Here is a 19982-nt window from a genome sequence, read left to right as displayed (position 1 = left end):
CAGGTTATCCTACGTGCCACCAAACTGAAAGATTTCCCCCAAGAAGTCATTTACATTAATGCCACTCTGATCATCTGCTATAGTAATGGATCACTGTACAGACTTGGAAGCACCAAACACTCAAATTTGTGTAATATGAAACAGAGATTAGAGGGCAAAATATGGCGTTTTGTAAGTAGCATGCTGTTAACGCCCTGGTCACATGTTCTTTCTACGAAGTGAGGGCGATACATTTCACACAACGTGATGTGCCAAGGTGGGTAAGCTAAGAAAAGTACTGGAAATGACTGAATCGCTCATGCGTAGTTCACTGAGATCCACTAAACACGGCAGACGTGAACTGCAAACTTTGAATATAGGTCTGACAAAATTATGTCCTGTGAACATTGCTGGCCTCTACAAAATGTGTAAAGTTGAAACTATTCGCAGACTGTGTTGTATAGTATTTATAATTTCTCTTACTCGTTCTCCTGCATGTAGCTTAGATCAGTCCGAAATATCACTCTGCAGCTCTGAGTAGTCAGCGTTCCACAGGGATTTACACAGAGCTTTCCCAAGCCATTGAAAATGATGTGAGCAAAAGCAGCTGAACTGCCATAGCCATGAATGTCAGACACATGCATAGATGCTCCTGATTTTGGATATATACTGTAGGCTGTTTGCCTTCGTGGATACGTATGCGAAAGTTAATTGCAAATATTAGCCTGCCAATATCAACTAGAACATACGCGTGATGAATGTAGTTATTTCTGTACAGACTGCTTTTTCCTGTAAGATTCGTGTGCACACGTGTGCTTTCATGGGATCATCGTTTAATATAACACCATGAGACTTTTCTTTTTAACTGTAACACATTCCGAAGGCTACAAAACAGTGACAAAGACTGATCTGCCTTATTCCTCGCTCTGTCTATTACCTCTTCCCAACTACAAACTGTACTTCACGGCCGGCCGGTGTGGCCGTGCGGGTCTAAGCGCGTCAGTTTGGAACCGCGTGACCGCTACGGTCGCAGGTTCGAATCCTGCCTCGGGCATGGATGTGTGTGATGTCCTTAGGTTAGTTAGGTTTAAGTAGTTCTAAGTTCTAGGGGACTGATGACCTCAGTAGTTAAGTCCCATAGTGCTCAGAGCCATTTGAACCATTTTGTACTTCACGGTATGCTACTGTCTCCAGGAACCACATTACTGTTTACAAAGGGGGTGCATACTCTCTAAATTCTTAGAAGCGACAGCTTATTTGTGGATACTAGTTTGCACTCTCTTGGTTGGCTCACCTGGCTGGGATATTCCCCGTCATTGGCTGGCTGTCCGCCGATGATGCGTCCATGGAAGGGAAGCACGCTGGGCCAGTCTTTCGGCCAGTCCGGAGCTTCTGCCGGCAACCGCGCACCTGCAGCACACAAATGGCCACCACCGTGGCATAAGCGGAACAGGAACACCAGCTGAAAGACAGCACACAAAATTACACTGAACAGCTCTGATTTTCCCCGAAGCCATTCCTTAACTTTCCAGTGAAACTGAAATGTTCTATAAATTATTTTCATGTGGACTCAATAGCAAAGGAATACAATTTCAAGTAATCTCAACACACAGACTTGTAAAAGATGCATTATTAACGGTACACAAACGAAGACGCCCAGTGTGATAGTGAAACAGCATCTTGGTAGACTAAGACTCTCCAGATGACAGATGCTATAGATGGACATTGGCTATCAGCTTAGAGGCTTCAGAGTGATTACTGCTACCGTTATATTAACGGGAATTTTCCTAATCAATATCTAGAAAGAGCGGACATCGTCTCGAGCGACAGTAAATATGAGTGATTTTGTTGATCATATAGCGATACTACACGGCTTTACAAAATGGCGATTTAATTTTTGTACGTTTTTATGAATGAAGTCTATAGACTGAAGCGTCAAAGAAACTAGTATAGGCATTCATATTCAAATACAGAGCTATGTAAACAGGCAGGACACCTCGCTGCGGTCGGCAACGCTTATATAAGACACCAAGTAAATAGAGCAGTTGTTAGATAGGTTACTGCTGCTACAATGGCAGGTTATCAAGATTCAAGTGAGACTGAAAGTGGTGTTATAGTCGGCGCACAAGCGATGAGCCACAGCATCGCCGAGGTAGCAATAAAGTGGGGATCTTCCCCATTCGTGTACCGTGTACCGTGGATATCAGGAATTCCGTAAAACATCAGATCTCCGACATCGCTGCAGCCCGAAAAAGATCCTACAAGAACAGGACAAATGGCAACTGAAGAGAATCGTTCAACGTGACAGAAATGCAACCCTTCCGCAAATTGCTGCAGATTTCAATGCTGGGCCATCAACAAGTGTCAGCGTGCGAATCATTCAACGAAACATCATCGACATAGGCTTTCACAGCTAAAGATCCACTCGTGTACCCTTAATGCTTGCACGACATGAACTTTACGCCTCGCCTGGACCTGTCAACACCGACATTGGATTGTTGATGACTGGAAACATGTTGCCTGGTCTGACGAGTCTCGTTTCAATTTGTATAGAGCGGATGAACGTGTACAGGTATGGAAACAACGTCATGAATCCATGGACTCTGCATGTCAGAAGGGGACTGTTCAAGCTGGTGGAGGCTCTGTAATGGTGTGCGACCTGCACAGTTCGAGTGATATGTGACCGCTGATATGTGTACATACGACTCTGACAGGTGATACGTATATAAGCATCCTATCTGATCACCTGCATCCATTCATGTCCATTGAGCATTCCGACAGACTTGGGCAATTCCAGCAGTACAATGTGACACTCCACACGTCCAGAATCGCTACAGAGTGGATCCAGGAACACTCTTCTGAATTTAAACACTTTTGCTGGCCACTAAACACCCCACACATTAGTCGAGTCCAAGCCACGTCGTGTTGCGGCACTTCTGCGTGCTCGCAGGGCGCTACACGATATTAGACATGTGTACCAGTTTCTTTGGCTCTTCAGTGTAATACTAAGAAGGATGGTTACATAACATGGACAAACTGTTATCTTTTTCATACTAGTGACGTGTACTGCCAAGCACTGACAGAAAAATCAGTTAATGTTGTGAAACATACAATCCACGACTTATTTCTTAGGTCGATTCCTCTGATCTGCGGCCAACAACAGCCGTTTTCCGATGCAGAGTTACACCAAAACTTCCTGGCAGAGTGTAGTACTGAAGGGATAATCGAATTTCATTAAACCCATACACGGAATGTTTATAAAAAAATTTCGTAGAAATGCAGTTCAGATTAACATTCACTTCATTATGTAACCAAAAGTTTTTTTAAGGTTAATTCATGTTAAAAGGTTAATTTTGAGAAGTTCTGTAATGTATCATTTAGTCACAATACACACGGTTTCATTCATTCCTTTGGCCAACAGATTTACGTCTTCCAGGAATCATGATAACAGCTATGTTTGTCATGAAAGTTCAGTATCGAGGCAAAATTCACTGACCTCCACACACTTATTGACTAATTTTGTGCATGTTAGACTTTCAGCCGAAATTAATGGAATTTTCCACGGGCAAACAAATTGCGATTAACGTTAAACTCGAAAATTACAACAGTAGCACACAATTTCTTCATTACACTGTCATTGTTCGAATGTGTTTTAAAGCGCACAGATATTAAATAAAGCCGAGATTGACTCATGATGGCCAAATATATAACACTACTCGTATTTTTTTGAGAAAGCACTCAAGGATTTCATCTTTTGGAAAAATAGCTGGATCCTATTTCTATCATTAATCAAAGATAGGTCAAGTGGGTAATAAACTACGCATTTGAATTAGTCAAAGTTCTTGATAAGTTTCTCTTTGGCTAGCAACAACACTAAAAATAATAGTAATAATTTTCTTAATAACAACATAAATAAAGATAATTTGATGCAGAAAGTTGAGAAAAGTAAAATATAGTGTTGATGAACTGAAGTAATGCAGTGATTCAAGAATGTAAAATCATGCTACGTCCCCACTTTATATATATATATATATATATATATATATATATATATATATATATATATATATATATATATATATATGTGTGTGTGTGTATGTAAGGCAATAACAAATTGCATTGACCTCTCCTCTTCATTAAGTTAAGCTAAGACTACCAATTACGAAACTGATCTTAATTAAGTCCGGCTTAGACTGTTATAGTAATGCTAAGTAAAACTTACAAAGACAGGTTCCTGCTATGAGGAAAGACGCCAGTAAAATATCACGCATTGTTGAGTTCCTCGTTTCTTTCACTAAGCTAAATCGCTAAGACAATTCACTGTTCTAAAGTAGCACTCTTATATACAAACCAAATATCTTATAAAAGATTGACAGAGGTGTCATCTGTCACTCATTTAGATGGATGGTTTGCGTAACGGACGGTTAGCGTCACGCTCAAAATACTTATCGTACTTGCGACAAATCCCGTACGCTTTTGATCACTGTTTGATTACTTTTACGTGGCAGGTCAAGGGTCTAACATAATCTCTCCCCCCCCCCCCCCCCAACTCCTACCCCACCAATTCGGTTAATCTAGACTGCTGTCCCTCAGTTTTCAGCATCAAGGGAGGTGGGCCGGTCGCTAAAGTTCTGAGCTCGCATTCGGGAGTGGAATCAAATCCTGTATTGTCAGTCCGACTAATATTTTCCATTATTTCTCTAAATCACTTCAGACTAATTCTGGGACTATTTGTTGAATAGGTTAGAGGCTTCTTTCGAGGTACATACGATCAAATTTTCTTTGAGATTCACAGCAGCGCTTAAGATCTCCACCTAGGACGATTTATTTTAAAAGCTACAGGAACTTGACCAGATTATAACTGTTGGTCAGTATATGGAATGTTAATCCGCAGATCTCGTCTTGAAAACGAAGCTATAGGGTGACAGATAGATAATTCATCGGTATATTTAAGTACATCAGTGTAAATTATATTAATATTAACAAACATTTCGACTGGAATATTTGCACAAAAGTTCGGAGATTGTGCTTGTCGATTCGGAGGAGAAACTGAACTCGTGGTTTTGGAGACGGACAGCCTGCAAAAAACGATAAAATGTAGAGCGTCGTCGTTAATCTTTCATATTTAGGGTGCGTTTTTAATGACCCTCTTAACCTGATAATGCTTTAGAGTGTTGAAAAACGTAAGTAGTCTCTAGCACCACTTTGAACCAAACTTGTAATGAGTTAGAACAGACAAGCACAGTGAACTCAAATATCCACTTATTTCGGCACTGGCATCTCATTTAAATACTTTCATAAAGAACAACAGAGCAGTATGATTTCTAACACCACCATGATTCTAAATAGCTACCCCCGACTCAGATGCTGCTGTAATTGAACCAGTATCATTTTTAAGTAATGGAAATGGGGCACCACAGCCATATTTTCAAAGTCTTTATTATTCAAACTGCGAGTTCCAACACTACATTTGCGTCATATTCGGGCCATACTGCGAACAAAATAAGTATTTCCAGTAATTCCCTCATGCATCGTAGGACCGATTCGATAATTAGGTGCGGTGAACCGCTATTCATCAGGAGCGTATATTCCAAATGTGTAGTCACCACTGACTACAACTGATGATGGTGACTACAAGTTTAGAAGATAGAGTCGTAATGAATAGCAGTCCATGGCATCTAGTTATTGTTTCGGTCCTACGGTACATGAGCCAATTACTGGAAATACTTAATTGATTAATGTTATGGCGTGAAGATGGCATAAATGCGAAGTTGAAACTAGTTGTCTGAATAATAAGTACCTTGAAAATACGTCTGCGGTGTTCCATTTCCATTACCTACATTGTCAACCACTGTCGAGCGTCCACAAGAAAAGGGGATGTTTACGAGTATTATTTCTTGTTCCATATGCACATTACTTTTTGTGAAAACTGCGACACCCAGAAGGTATTAATCGCTCCAACATCGAAGGATTATTAGAAGAACAATATCGTACTAAGTGATTAACACGTTAAAAAGATAACGTGCGTTTTGGTCCAACAGCACCCTCCTTTGTGTGACCGGATTGGTCGGCGTTACGCAACGCTCAGTCGGTGCAAAGCTGTCAAACGAAGTATAAACGTGCAAGGAATTGCCGGTAATACTCGCCGGTAATAATCGCCAAATAAGTCATTTTGAACACAGGGCATAATGATTGGTCTCCTGGTACCGGATTTGCCGTAAAGTGGCACCGCAGCTTGTACAATGCACACAACTACGACAGTAATGCGTTTGTGGAGACAGTGGGTAGAAGAGCGTCTACAGCAACGAACGTATACTGAACCACACACTGTGCCCACGGCGTGGGATGACCACCAGTTTGTCCGCGTGGGTGAAACCGACAGAACAGCTACGTCCACAGTGTTGGCTTGACGCCGGGACTCTGGAACCGGGGTGGACATATCTTCTCCGACGATCCGATGTCTCTTACGAGGATGGTATTATTGGCCCACATGACATTGCGTCGGGATTCATTGATCAGAAATCACCAACGCCTCAGACTGAAATGAGCACACGAACGCCACGACTGCCGTGCGAAATGTAGTGTTTTTGGACGAGCCACCCTTCAAATTGTCTCAGAGTGGTAGCAGCTTTCATGCTGGAGGCTACCGTTGCATTCGGACAGACTGCATTATTAAGAAGTGTAAGGGACAAATGTATGTAATGGTTGAGGTGCCACTGGCTGTAACATGCTGTCTCGCCTCCCACGTACTAAGGGAAATTTGAAGAGCAGCCACTTTATCAGGTGAGTCTTAGAGCACGAGGCATTGCCACACCTGCATGCAGCTCCACAAGCCTTATTTCACTATGTCAATGCCCAACCACATGTGGCTAGTAATATACAAGCTTCCCTCGAAGAACGAGGATACCAATGCTAGCTTGGTCTGACCTGACGTGTCGCCATCAAATATGTCTGGGATATGGTCGATTGGAAATTTGTTCGTCCTTGCTCTCTTGGAGCCACTGTCAATGGTTCGTGGACGGGTCAACAAACTGCGTGGCAGTGCATTCTCCAGCAGCATATTCATGCCCCATTTGATTCCGTGCTACGACGTTAGAAAATCTTTTGTAGTATGTAGAGGCTTCACAACTTATTGAATCTTGACTGTCAAAGTGCATGTACAGTTCTGTAATTCTAATAATGTTGTGTATTGACATGTACCTAATCAGCAGAATAAATTTCACTGTAATCACATGTCTCCTTGTAAGAGTTGCAATTTTCACAAACGGCAGGGTGTATACAGAGCCTTGGAAAAACTAGGACTTGCTTTTTTGTAGGGAGCACATTGTGCTCATGTGGGAGCGATCTAGATGGTTGTAAAATAATAAACTGGTAGCCATGATCGCAGGAATTCTTTTTATTCCATGATTACCGGTTTCGGCGAACAGAGACACTACACTTAACATCTAACTGTCATCTCTATTGGACGCCTGTGTGCTACTTACGACAATTTTGTAAGACCTGTGTGTTATAGGCAACTATTAATATCACTATTGTTTGCCTTGATGTTGTAACCTGTATGTGTACTGAGATCCGATGATGGCGGCTTTAGTTTCGCCGAAACCGGTAAGCATGGAATAAAAAGAATTCCTGCGATCTTGTCTACCAATTTATAGTTTTACTAGGACTTGCTGTTGGCAGTATGCAGATGTAACTAACAACCACAACTCACCACTAACTCCAACTATCTGAAGACGAAATGGCTGTCAGAAACTGATAATGTCAGTAGGCACTCAAAGTAATAGAAACATATCTTCAGTTTAGTGCTGATAGCTATGCTATAACTTATTTCATAGCTGACCATATCATATAACCCCTTGACAAAATGGCATGTATTGCTTAATTTTTGACCAGACATTTACGTACCTTCGATTTTATTGGCACAAAGCTTATAAATGTATGAATAGATTGATTGGAGGCATGGTAGAGGAGTGTCTTCTGCCTTCTGAACTGATAATGATAGGTGACCATAGGTATACCGTGGTCATGTGTGGCTATATGAGTTGTGTTTAGAGCAATAATAAGAAACATGCATTAATGTTCGTGTACTGACACCAGAGCAAAGTTCTGACAGACATTATCGAGTCTGTTGTATTACACCTGTAAGAATTTGGATATGGACAAAGAGTGATTTTGGTGTAAATGTTACGCGTGTAAAAAGTTCACTCTCACACACAGTCCAGGACGACAATTTAGTCAGCTCATACATATGAACCATGAAGTGTTCCCTGCTTTTACCATCGATGTGCATCCTACATTATCTCAACCTATTTGATATTCAATTACACTGCTGAACAAATGAGCTGAAGCTTGCTAGTTTGGTATTATTAAACAAGAAACTGGTAATAAAATTCTGATATTAGAGCTAGTTTATGAACTGTGTTCATTACCTGTAACTACGCTTTCTTCATCAAATACAAGACCCACCTTGATAGGAGTGCCAGACAGTAGTGTCGCCACATAGTCGTTGTGGACGGATAAGAGCTCCAGTTGTCAAGAACTGCTACAATAAAGCAGCCGTGTTTTGATGCTTCTTCAAGTGCCTTCGTAATAACTGTGTATAGAAGGAAAATAACCAAACGTGAAGAACATCATGGTCAACTCAGAGGGACAGACATCGTGATCAACTATGTAAGACTGCGGGAAACCAGTGGTGAGTTTTTGGGAACTGAAAATTGATGCTGCATTGTTAGAACTCCAGTCTAGTATCAACAAGCGTTATAGTTTTCTTTTTGAGTGAAACAGTCATCCTGTCAACAAACAATATTCACAGAAAACTGAGCTGAAGGGACAGTGTTTAACTCTGGAAGTGAAAAATGTTGTTGCTGAACCATTCATAGATTTAAGCAAAATTTTACCTTAGGCACTATATATAAGATTGGGATTTATGAAGAATTACGTAATGGATTTAAATTCAATTGGATCAGCATCCACTAACGGCAAAAATCCCCAGGTTCAGTTTCAAAGGAGTGAAATTTGGTATGTTTATCGATTCAAAAATTAGAGAACTTTTTCAAAACAAAGGGAATGAATTACGTACAATGAAGAAACAGCACGACAGTCCTTTAAGATGAATGATTATGAAAAACCAACTCACCTGCATTATTACACATTTATTGTGTTACGGTCGTAACATAGTAAACATATAATAATACGTCTGAGGTGGTTTTCATTAATCATTGACATTAGTGCCAGCTGTGGTGTTCAACATGATCAAGATTAAGATTTCAAATAGTTTCCTCGGAAACTTCAAACCAGAAAAATTTCCAAGATATTGTGGATAGTATGACAAGGTCATATGAAATCCTGAAACGTAACATGTCACTAAAAATTCACTTTTCCCTTGCACACCTTGATATGTTACAGTCAAACTGTGCTTATGTGAACAGCGAACATAGTGAGCACTTCATCAGGATATTTCACTGCTGAAGCAAAACTACGAAGGCAAATGACGTGTTGAAATATTGTATTTACTGCTACATGATGAAACTGGACGCTCCTGCAACAAAGTGCTCGAGACAGGCAAAAAAGAGACTATCTTAAAATATTCGATGCTTCTTTTTTTCTTTTGGTTTATGCACTTAATAAATATTATTTCAAACATAGCGAATTAGTAAATAAGCGTCATTGTCGGGGTCTGTGATCAAGAAAACAAGAAGACATGATTCTATTCTGCGTAAGTAGATCACAGTTTACGTTCACTCGCACTTACAGTAACGCATAGACCGACGAAACGAACTGGGGGTTCCTGACGTCAATGACAGTGGAGTTCGTGAATCGGACATGTAACCAACACAAGTCATGAGCCTATCGAAATCGTCTTAAGCGTGTACCACAGGCCAGTGAGCAATCCAAATCACGAACGTAAATCAAGCAAGGGCCTGCTATTCAATGGCACGTAACTAAAGGCTTCAGAGACGAGTAAAGACTACCTGGACTGAGCTGGGCTTTACTTAGCGGCACACGCACACACATCAGGGGGCGGGCGCATAAGCTCTGACCGCGACCTAACTAACAGTACACCAGCAAGCAGTTGCGTTGCGTCTCACGACCAGTCCCTCGTGGTACAGCTGCACAACGAGTCCCCACCTGCCCACAGTATCACCAACACGTCCAGACTGGAGCTTGCCCGTCTTTAACTGCCCACCGTCCACTCTTCGACATTCCCTACAGGACGAACTTTTTGGTGCACTTTCCAGCCAATCACGGGTCTAGCTTCAGGGCACAGCACAACGGCCCAATCGGCACGCATCAAAAAGCATGCCCTACAGGTCCCTTGTTCGTCCGTTTTAACTGAAGGACTTCTCAGAAAGGACTCGAAGCTTCTACCGAGAACTTCCAGCAACCAATGGGAACACTCAACCACGAATTCGGCGAGAAAGCTCGTTCGCCACGTACGCCAAGACTGAGAGGTCTGGGATCTTTCTTTGTTCTTGGATCCCCTCCTCCTCCCCCCCCCCCCCCCCCAGCTTCCCTCCCCCTGCCCCTCTTGCATAACAACGGTTCAGCCTTCCGTTTTAAGCTCGGTGATGCAGAAAATTCACCTTAGCCACAGCAAACTAACAAAATGTATTTCATGGAAGACAGGGTGTGTTCATGAACAATAGGCTCCTGATCATAAAGAAAAAGTTAGGATTAAATAAAAGACATACGCCACAGATCACTTCCTAAGGTATTGGTCCGAGTAGAATATAATAAAAAAGATGGCGTATAAAAATGGTAAAAGACCATACCTAGTTTATAGGATAAATTGTAATGAAACATATAATCAAATAAAAGTACGTCTTTCATTAGGTAAGAGATTTGTATAACTCGTTTGTGCCTCTGTTTGCCAATGGTGCATTCTGTATCGAGCAGAAGATCGCGTTTGACGGTGCTGTGAGACAACATTGTGCTCAATACTAAGAAGTACTGGAGTTCACATCTACTTTTCCTCAGCAAGCTGCAAGGTGTTTGCCGTGGTAAGCTCAGGTGTTGGATGCACTCACTGAGATCCAGTGTAGCCGATGACCACCACCTGTACACAAGTCTGGTAGTTCTTGTACTCTTGTGGTGAGGGAGTCTACTCTGAAATTTCTGGGGGATGTAGCGTAACTTCTGATTATTAACGTGTGTCCCAGATTCCTTGATATCTTTCAGTGGCGTAGCATGAGGGGAGACTTTGAGACTTAGTCTCCCTTACCATCTTAAAAAAGCTGCAACATTAATTCATAACAAAAATATAAACAACTTTCTAATAAGAGCTCTAAATGTGTGAAGACATCAGTTTTGTGGCCCGCGCCGCACATGAGTATTGGTGTATTTGCCTGCTTGAGACTCGACTGCTCTCAGTTTCTGCCTCTCTTCCCTTACCTGGCTGTGTGCGCCTGCGCTTTAGTGGCATTCTTGGCTCCCACCCTCTTCCCCTCTTCTACGAAATCTGGTGCACTGCATTTGCTAGCAGATATCGAGACTAGTCCCTGCCGCTTCCATGCTGGCTTTTAACACGGAAGAGAACAGTCGCACCTTTTTCTACATCAACGTGCGATAAAAGTGTGAATTGAAGGACGAACGACCTACTCCTACATTCAGTGTAGTTTTAAGTGAAGCCAAACAAAAACGCACTTTTCAGACAGCCTGCTACGAAAAGTATACTTGGCTGACTGCGAATGCAGTTAATAACAGATCATATTATTATATATGTCTTCTGTTGGGTGGTGAAAAGGAATGGTGCAATGACGGCATTTGTAGAGTAAAGAGCTTTGACAGGAAAGCACAAAAGCATCAGATATCAAAATGACACCTGCAGAAGAAAGAATCATTTCAATTATTGGCAAAATTAGAATTGAGCACGCCCTTTCTGAGGCCGCTCGTCTGACAGCAACAAAATACAACGAACAAGTTGATCCAACAGGAGAGTATGGGCTCGTCTTATTTAGGCACTTGTATTTCTTTGTAAACAAAAACTAGCCTTTCGCGGCCATCAAGAAGACGAATCCTCCAGAATTAAAGGTAACTTTCTGGAATTGTTGGATTTATTATCTCAAGGAGAGCAGTTAAACCTAGACCCTCTTCTTCAACCTTTAAAGGAACTTCTCCAGTACAGAATGATGTAATAGAAATGACAACTCTGGCAGTTAATGAGAAAATAAAAGCTGAAATTCAGAACTGCAATTTCATGAAACATTAGACGTGTCAGGCAAGAGTCAAATCAGTATAACATTCAGATAATGTATTGCAGACAAAATTGAGGAAAGATTCACTGGATTTTACGATGTTCCTGGAGATAAAACTGCTGAAGGTTTGTTAAACATTATTCATGCAGTATTGAAAGACTGGAATGTGGAAGGAGAATTGGTTAGTCAAACTTATGATGGTGCTTCAGTAATGGTGGTCAGAGAAAGAGGACTACAACAACTGGTGAAGCAGTTCTGTCCCTATGTGCTGCTTATTCGTTGTTACGTACACCAACTAACTTTGGTACTGTTACATGTCTCTAAAATCATACTACAAGTGCGCATGTTTGTAAGTGCTCTTACTGCATTAAATTCGTTTTTCAGCAAATCATCAATATGAACTTTATTGCTAACTGAGAAAGGATTTGAACTGCCACTTGCAAGCAACACTCGCAGGAACTTCCGTTCCTGGGCAGTTTCAACAATATCTAGGCATTTATCAGAGCTATATAATGTTTTTAATTATATAATTGATGATACAGACTCTCAATGGGACCCAGAATCTTTGAGCTGTGCTGTGGGAATGAAACGACGCATGGATGATCGTATGTTTGTCTACTTGCTTTGCTTCTACCGAGAGTGTTTTGTTTATGTTGATCATCTCTTAAATTTTCTTCAGTCAAAAGCTGTCAGTATAACTGCTTGCAACGACGAAATAAGAACTGTTTTGAGAAACTTACAACAGTTAAGAAGGGAAACATTCGTTGATGAATGCATTAAATGCAGCTTGTGTTTGAATGGCAACTTATCATCCTCTGACAGTCAAAAGACATCTCTGAGGGCACTAAGTTACGAGATACTGGATTTGCAAATTGTTCAGATGGAAAGAAGATTTCAAGACTTTCCCCAGACTCCGTTTGTTGAACTTTTGAACGAAAAGTGTTTTCGAACTATCAAAAAGAATTCCCAAAGTTGAAACTGCTTCAGTTATTAGAACAATACCCTTTTTTGAAACAAGAACAACTTGAAAATGAACTGTGTAACATATACGCTGATGAGAAAAAACACTTATCTCCAAAGATACTCTTAAAGTACATTGTCAACAATGATTTAGCCTCTATTTATGAAGAAACAACGAAGTCCCTGAGTTTGGTTTTGACCCTACTCGCAATCACAGCAAGCAATGAACGAAGCATGAGTTCTCTTAAACGAGTGAAGAATTATTTAAGGAATTCAGTGTCCAACACCCAGCTGTCGTGTTTGAGAACGATAGCAATAAAAAAGACTTATTTGGAGAGCTATCCAGTGATCGGATCGTTGTAGACCGAGTTATTGATTTATTCGTGGAAAGAAAAGGCAGGTGCATTGCACTTGTGTACAAGAAAATATAAATGCTTCTTCTCTTGCTGCTGGAATTCTCCAAATTTGTCATCGTTTCTTGAAAAAGTTATTTTTATTATTAGTGGTGGTGGTAGTGGTGGTGGTAGTAGTAGTAGTAGTAGTTTTTGTTGTTTTGTTTGATGCATTTTGATTCATTTGTTTAATTTATTATTTATTGTATTATTTTGTCTCCCTATAATAACTGCAGAGTCTCCCCAACCTTTACAAGCACGCTACGCCACAGATATCTTTGTACTACATACAGTTCTAAGTGTGTATCTAACAGTGGTTACTACTATGACACATATAAATCTCTGACTGCCCGCTCGGCTCGTCTTTATACGGGGTGTAACGAGTATAATTGCAGCTATTTTTATACGTGGTACCTCGACATGTACATACATCAGTCGGTTGGTTTTCTTTCTCTGCGTCGAACAGCCTTCATACAAACACGTCACGTAATTTACCACCTGATGTTTACTGTATGGTCATGACCGTAGTGGACTACACGTGTCAGAATAGACTAACCATATTGCGTCCACGCCTTCACACTTGAATACCAGACCTGCTGCCCAGAGGAACATAAGCATTAATGGCTTGCTCTTATCTCATGTACTTGGAGGTACTAAGCAATCTAACAACATATGACTTTAGTAGCTATTAGTCTGCAAATGATGTAAATACTGATGTAATTTTGCTCAGCACACCATCCTCAGTTACCACCGGAAATCTCTGCATTTATACCCGTTACATCCTGTATATGTCGCTATTTAACTAGTAAAGTACGTCACTATTGAGGTCATTTCTGTGCCACTTTATGTCCGGTAAGAGGTTTGAAAGCTAGGTCCATCTGCAATCTTTATTTCTTTTCTTAGTTCCGGGTGTTAGAATTCACCAACGTTCAGTTTCTTTCTCCATGATCTCCTTTAGATTTACGTAGTTGACATGATTTTTGTTCCAGTTTTTTGTAGTTGGTACCAATTGATCAAAATTCCTTGAAAGAGCGGAGGAGAGAAAAATGGCACAAAGAAACCTAGGAACTTGACTTTACAAACTCCAGTACAAGAGCTCTGACACTGATTCGAGAAGATGGGAGAAGATTATTTCCACTAAACAAAGAAGTCAACAATCCGATGCGACACAACTGCCAGTCACTCTGTGAGAGTTTCCAAGGCTCCAGGAAGTAAAGCAAGTCTTCGCCAAGTAAAGAAAGAACTTCTTGAGGTCAAAAAATCCCAACAATATAACCCAAAATTCTACATTTTTAATAACTGAACTCCAGAAAGTTCTTAGCCGTACGAAAGCTGCAGGTGCAGATGGGATCTACACCGAGTATTTAACGCACAGCGGTCCTCCAATTCGAAACGGCTAGTTCGTCTTTTCAACGAAATTTTTATTGTAGGAACATTGCCAGCAAAACTTAAATTGCTGTCAAAGAGCCAAGGAAAGAGGGAATAGAATTAGAACACCTGCACCCAGTATCTCTACTTAGTGGTGCCTACAAATTCTCTGAAAGAATGATTTTAGACAGAATATAAAATTAAATTAAATCTGTGGTATCATTTGAACAAGCTGGACTTAGACCTGGTAGGAACTGCTGTGGAAAGTTCTTCTTGTTTACTCACATAGTAACTGGCTACTACGCGAAACTCAAGATCGTTGTAGTTTTCGTTGACGTGTTAACAGCTTAACGGTGAAACGGTGAAATTTTTGAAACCAATACCTTGTAAGACGCAAGATAATCTCTAAAACAACATACTGAGCATTCGGTGGTTTAAACTACATCAAAATGAAAAGAGGGGCAGATGCAAGTACTCAATGCGGCATACCCTATGATGCTGTTCTAACTCCGGTGTTAATCAATCTCTACGCAGCAGACCTGCCAAACCTGAACTGCCAGAAATTCTAGACTTCAGATAACTTTGCAATTTCATATCAGACTGAATATCTTTTTGAATGTGAGAACACCCAACAAACAGACTCAGTAAACTTTATGGGCACTTTAAGACATGGGGACTTGGGCCTAATACTTCTAAAACAGAAGCATGTCTTTTCCACCTTTCCAATCGCATAGCATCAACGTAGATCAGCCCACGGTTTGGCCCTCTTGACATAATCAAATACAGATATAAGGCAAAAAACCTTGGTATCATGTTGGACAAAATGCTGACATGCCACACATGTTTCCAACACAGGTAAGATGATAGAAACACGAGTGAACTTGCTGAGGAAGACAGCTGGTTGGACTGTACATGGGGAGCAAATACATGACTTCATCTACATACACAAATATACTTCACTAGCCAACGTACGGTACATGGCGGAGGGTACCCTGTACCACTCCTAGTCATTTTCTTTCCTGTTCCACTAGCAACTGGAGCGAGGAAAAACTGACTACGTGTGTGCCTACGTATGAGACCTAATTTCTCATCTCTTGTCCTCGTTTCTCTTATGAGAAATGTATGTTGGCGGCAGTAGAACCGTTTTGTAGTCAGCTTCAGCTGCCGGTTCTCTAAATTTTCTCAATAGTTTTCCTCTAAAAGAAAGTCGCTTTCCCGAAGCATCTCCGTAATATTTGTGTGTTGTCGGACTTACCGGTAACAAATATAGCAGCCCGCCTCTGAACTACTTGGACGTTTTCCGTGAGTCTGACCTGATGGTAAACCTCAGGAGGTGCTCAAGAATAGGTTGCACTAATTTTCTATACGCTGTCTCTTTTACGGATGAACCACAGTTTCTTAAAATTCTCCCAATAAGCCGAAGTCGACTATTCGCCTTCCGTAGCATAATACCCACATGCTCGTTCATTTCAAATAACTTACGCCCAGATATTTAAACGCCGTGACTGTGTCCATCAGGACACTACTAATGCTGCATCCGAACATTAGGTTTTTTTCTAGTCATCAGCATTAGGTTACATTTTTCTAGGTTTAGACATTTAGAGTTAGCTGCCATTCATCATATCAACTAGAAATTTTATTTAAGTCATCTTGCATACACCAACATTCAACCAAATTTGATCCCCTCCCGTACACCACAGCATCATCAGCTGACAACTGCAGATTGCTGTCCATTCTGTCCGCCATATCATTTACGTACACAGAAAATAACATTGGTCCTGTCACACTTCTCTGGGGCACCCCCGACGATACCCATGTCTCTGACGATCACTCGCCGTCGAGGACAACGTACTGGGTTCTGTTACTTAAGAAGTCTTCGAACCAGCCCCATATCAAGGAACCTATTCCATAATGCTTGTGCCTTCATTACCAATCGTCAGTGTTGCATTGTGTCAAGTACTTGTCGGAAACCTAGAAATATGGAATCTTTCTGTTACCTTGCACCCATAGATCGCAGTATATCATGTGATAAAAGGGCAAGCTGAGTTTCACAAGACCGATGCTTTCTGAAAGAGTGCTGTTTTGTGGATATAAGATTTCCGGTCTCTAGCAAATTTATTATGTTCGAACTGAGAATACTTTCTAGAACTCTGCAGCAAAGCGGAGTTGGGGGCATTGGTCTGTAATTTTGCGGGTCCGTTCATTTACCCTTCTTATATATGGTAGTCACCTGCTCCGCGGAACGTCCCTTGCGTTGGTATACTCTGAAGGAGAATGTTGATGACCAGTCTGGCTCCGCCGCGCTAATGTGAAGAGAGCTTTGACAGTTACTACAGCAATTAGTGGCAGAGACAGATGTACACCTACGTGCTGGCTGCTGTTAGTATCGAACATCTTTCTGGCTCACCTTTGTCGAAAGGAGGCTCTCTACTAACTTTGCCAGCAAGCTTCTTAAAAATGAATCAATCCCTCTTCATGAAGATTTATTCTTACTTGCTGGAAAACGTCTCAAATTCAGAAGACCAGCATATGAAGAACTATCTGAAGATATTAGGTCTACAACTTGGCTTCCGCCGCTTTGCAATAGACGGCAGTAGCGGCAGGTGGGGTTCAGATGGTTGGTCATAGGTGTAATACAATAAGCTTAGGCATCTGTAAACATAATGCCATTAAAAATAGTCGATTTGTGATTGAATCATAAGGTTACTCTCGATTAAGTACGTCAATTTACGTACCCATTTCTCGCCATTTGCGGGAAGTTTTAATTTTCTGCTTTAACATGAAGAAATCTGCGGCTCTGGCTCTTAAAATGCTGGGTAAGACCAATGCTGAGGGAACTATTAGTGGAAGAACGTTCAGGCAAAGTTTTCAAAGCCTTAAGAACGGTGATTTTGATGTCGAAGGCGGGCATGACGGTGGAACACAGAACGTTTTCGAAGCTACTGAAAGAGATGAAGACAGTCACAGGACATCACATGCGTTCGAGCCCAGCACTAAACACAAACGCCCACAATACAGCGATAGACACGTAAAGGTGATTTTGCAGCAGGTCAGTGGTCGACCCCATGTCGCAAAACTCGTCAAAATATACATGGAAACGTATTCTCCATACGTCGCTCTCTCTGACTACCACCTTTTTCGATCAGTGGCATACAGTCTGCCTGACCAGCACTTCCGATCATATGAACAAGCGCAAAATTGAATCGATTCATGGATCCCCACAAAAGACGCCCAGTTCTTCCGCCAAGGGATTCGTATGCTATCCGAAAGATGGGAGAATGTAGCGGCAAGCGATGGGCAGTACTATGAATCATAAGTCTTTCACAATAAAGTCCCAAACTTCGAGAAAAAAGCGGCGGAAGCAAAGTTGTAGTCATAGTACTAATAAAATACGATGTCATTTTCAGCTTTTTTCTTGTCTTTTTCTTTGTACTTGTGAAACTGTTGTAATAATACAAGTTTTTTAATCCTGTTCCTCTATATGTTCTGTAGTTGCTATTTATGAAATTGTTACTTTTTGTGTTGCCTTCTTAGATATTTATTAATGTTGGTCTCAAACTTTTCTGCGAACATAATAGTATAAAACTGTAATTTCACTTCAGAAATTGATGATTGTACTCCGTGTAAAGTTACGCAAGAAAAGTTGAGCTTTAAAAATGTACTGTGTGTGAAGTAAGCGAATAAGAGACATTGCCGTGTCACGCGTGAGACATGGGAGAGATGTGTTCGTGGCCGTCGTTTTGAGACTCTCGTTTTGGTGTTACGAGTACTGTTTCGATTTTTACTGCGGACGAGGAAGCTAAAAGCAAAAGAGTAAACTGTGATCTTCATAAACATACGGATTGTAATGGTGCCGTTGTAACTTATTGCTTCACATCGTACAGTACTCTCCCATCGTGGGTAGTCGTCTTAGAAAGTGTACATGAAAATTACGATGCTTGGCCAGTACATTAGACTCGTTGCTCAGTGAACAGTGAACTACGATATTAATAAACATCCACATTACAATGGTGGCATTATAACTGATTATACCATAAGCAAACAAGGTGAAAACTATCGACTGGGAAAGTAAAGAGAGAGTTCAGTGCTTTCTATGAACAGTGCACTCTGTGACCTTGTTGTAATAGATTTAACTCGAGCCAAGAATTATCATTTCGCGGAATAATAGTCGAAACGCTACAATGTTGGGACTATCATAGTTTCCTGCCCATAGTAGACAGGAGTGACACCACCAGCAGTAGACCAATGATGTAAATGCCCAGAAGATGACCCCTACGTCGGGTTAAAACCGGTTGGCGGTATAGTAATAATAATAATAATAACAAATGCGATTAAGACTGTTTTTGAATTACCTCTTTTGCCATATTTGCTGGATCATCGTGCTTTCGCCTTTAGGGCGACGGAACATACTCGGATACCGATGAACTCGAAAGAGAGGGAGGCGATCGTTGCGACGAGCACTGCTGTTCCTTATCGTCGCCATCATCTCCAAAGTCCATTTCCTCGTCGCATTCTTCTCTATCTCCTCCAGCAATTTCTAATGTCCAGAACTCTTCCAGAATCTCCATGTCATTTTCCAAGAGAGTATTTATATGTTTTATCATCTCTGAGTCCTGAATGTTTGGAGATCTATTGCGTGTTCCGAATCGGGAGACCAAGGCAATCACAACGACTTTCGGATCCATCTGCAATGTAAGAAGAAAAGATACAGTACAGTAGTACTAGACAGCAACACACGGGAACATACAAGAAATAGAGACGTCATGACGGGAATATGTCCACTTATACACACTTTACTGATACTTTGTGGTTCCTATAGCCCCTAACCGCTTGTCCCTCTGCCCTTAACATTTCAAAATTTTTCAACTTTCAGGAAATATATGAGTTTCCGACAAACCTGTACCGAACGAAAGAAGGTTACTTAGTCAACAGGTGACCAACGTCGTTAACGACCAGCATGAACTGTTGTCAAGACAACAGAAACCGGATTGTGGGTGACGACGATCGTATGGCATTGTTTTGCATGAACTGTCAAGCGTTACTGTACGATCCACTCTGTGAAGTTGTGTCGCTCATTAATGCAAGGTGA

General features: G+C 41.2%; 1 protein-coding gene across 1 annotated transcript in view; it reads right to left on the bottom strand.

Annotated features, from left to right (window-relative positions):
• Positions 1-19497, bottom strand: part of LOC126435637 (mite allergen Der p 3-like) — an 82072-nt gene extending 62575 nt beyond the window's left edge. The window contains exons 1-2 of the mRNA XM_050090465.1: positions 19312-19497; positions 1274-1441 (exon numbers count right to left, since the gene is read on the bottom strand). Coding sequence (XP_049946422.1) covers positions 1274-1441; positions 19312-19497 — 354 coding nt within the window. The remainder of the gene's footprint in view (positions 1-1273; positions 1442-19311) is intronic.
• Positions 19498-19982: the final 485 nt, after the last annotated feature.

The sequence above is a fragment of the Schistocerca serialis genome, chromosome 1 (genome assembly GCF_023864345.2).
Source record: "Schistocerca serialis cubense isolate TAMUIC-IGC-003099 chromosome 1, iqSchSeri2.2, whole genome shotgun sequence".
Classification (NCBI taxonomy): domain Eukaryota; kingdom Metazoa; phylum Arthropoda; class Insecta; order Orthoptera; family Acrididae; genus Schistocerca; species Schistocerca serialis.
The sequence above is the reverse complement of the archived record's forward strand: the minus strand, read 5'-3'. Positions and strand labels throughout refer to the sequence as shown.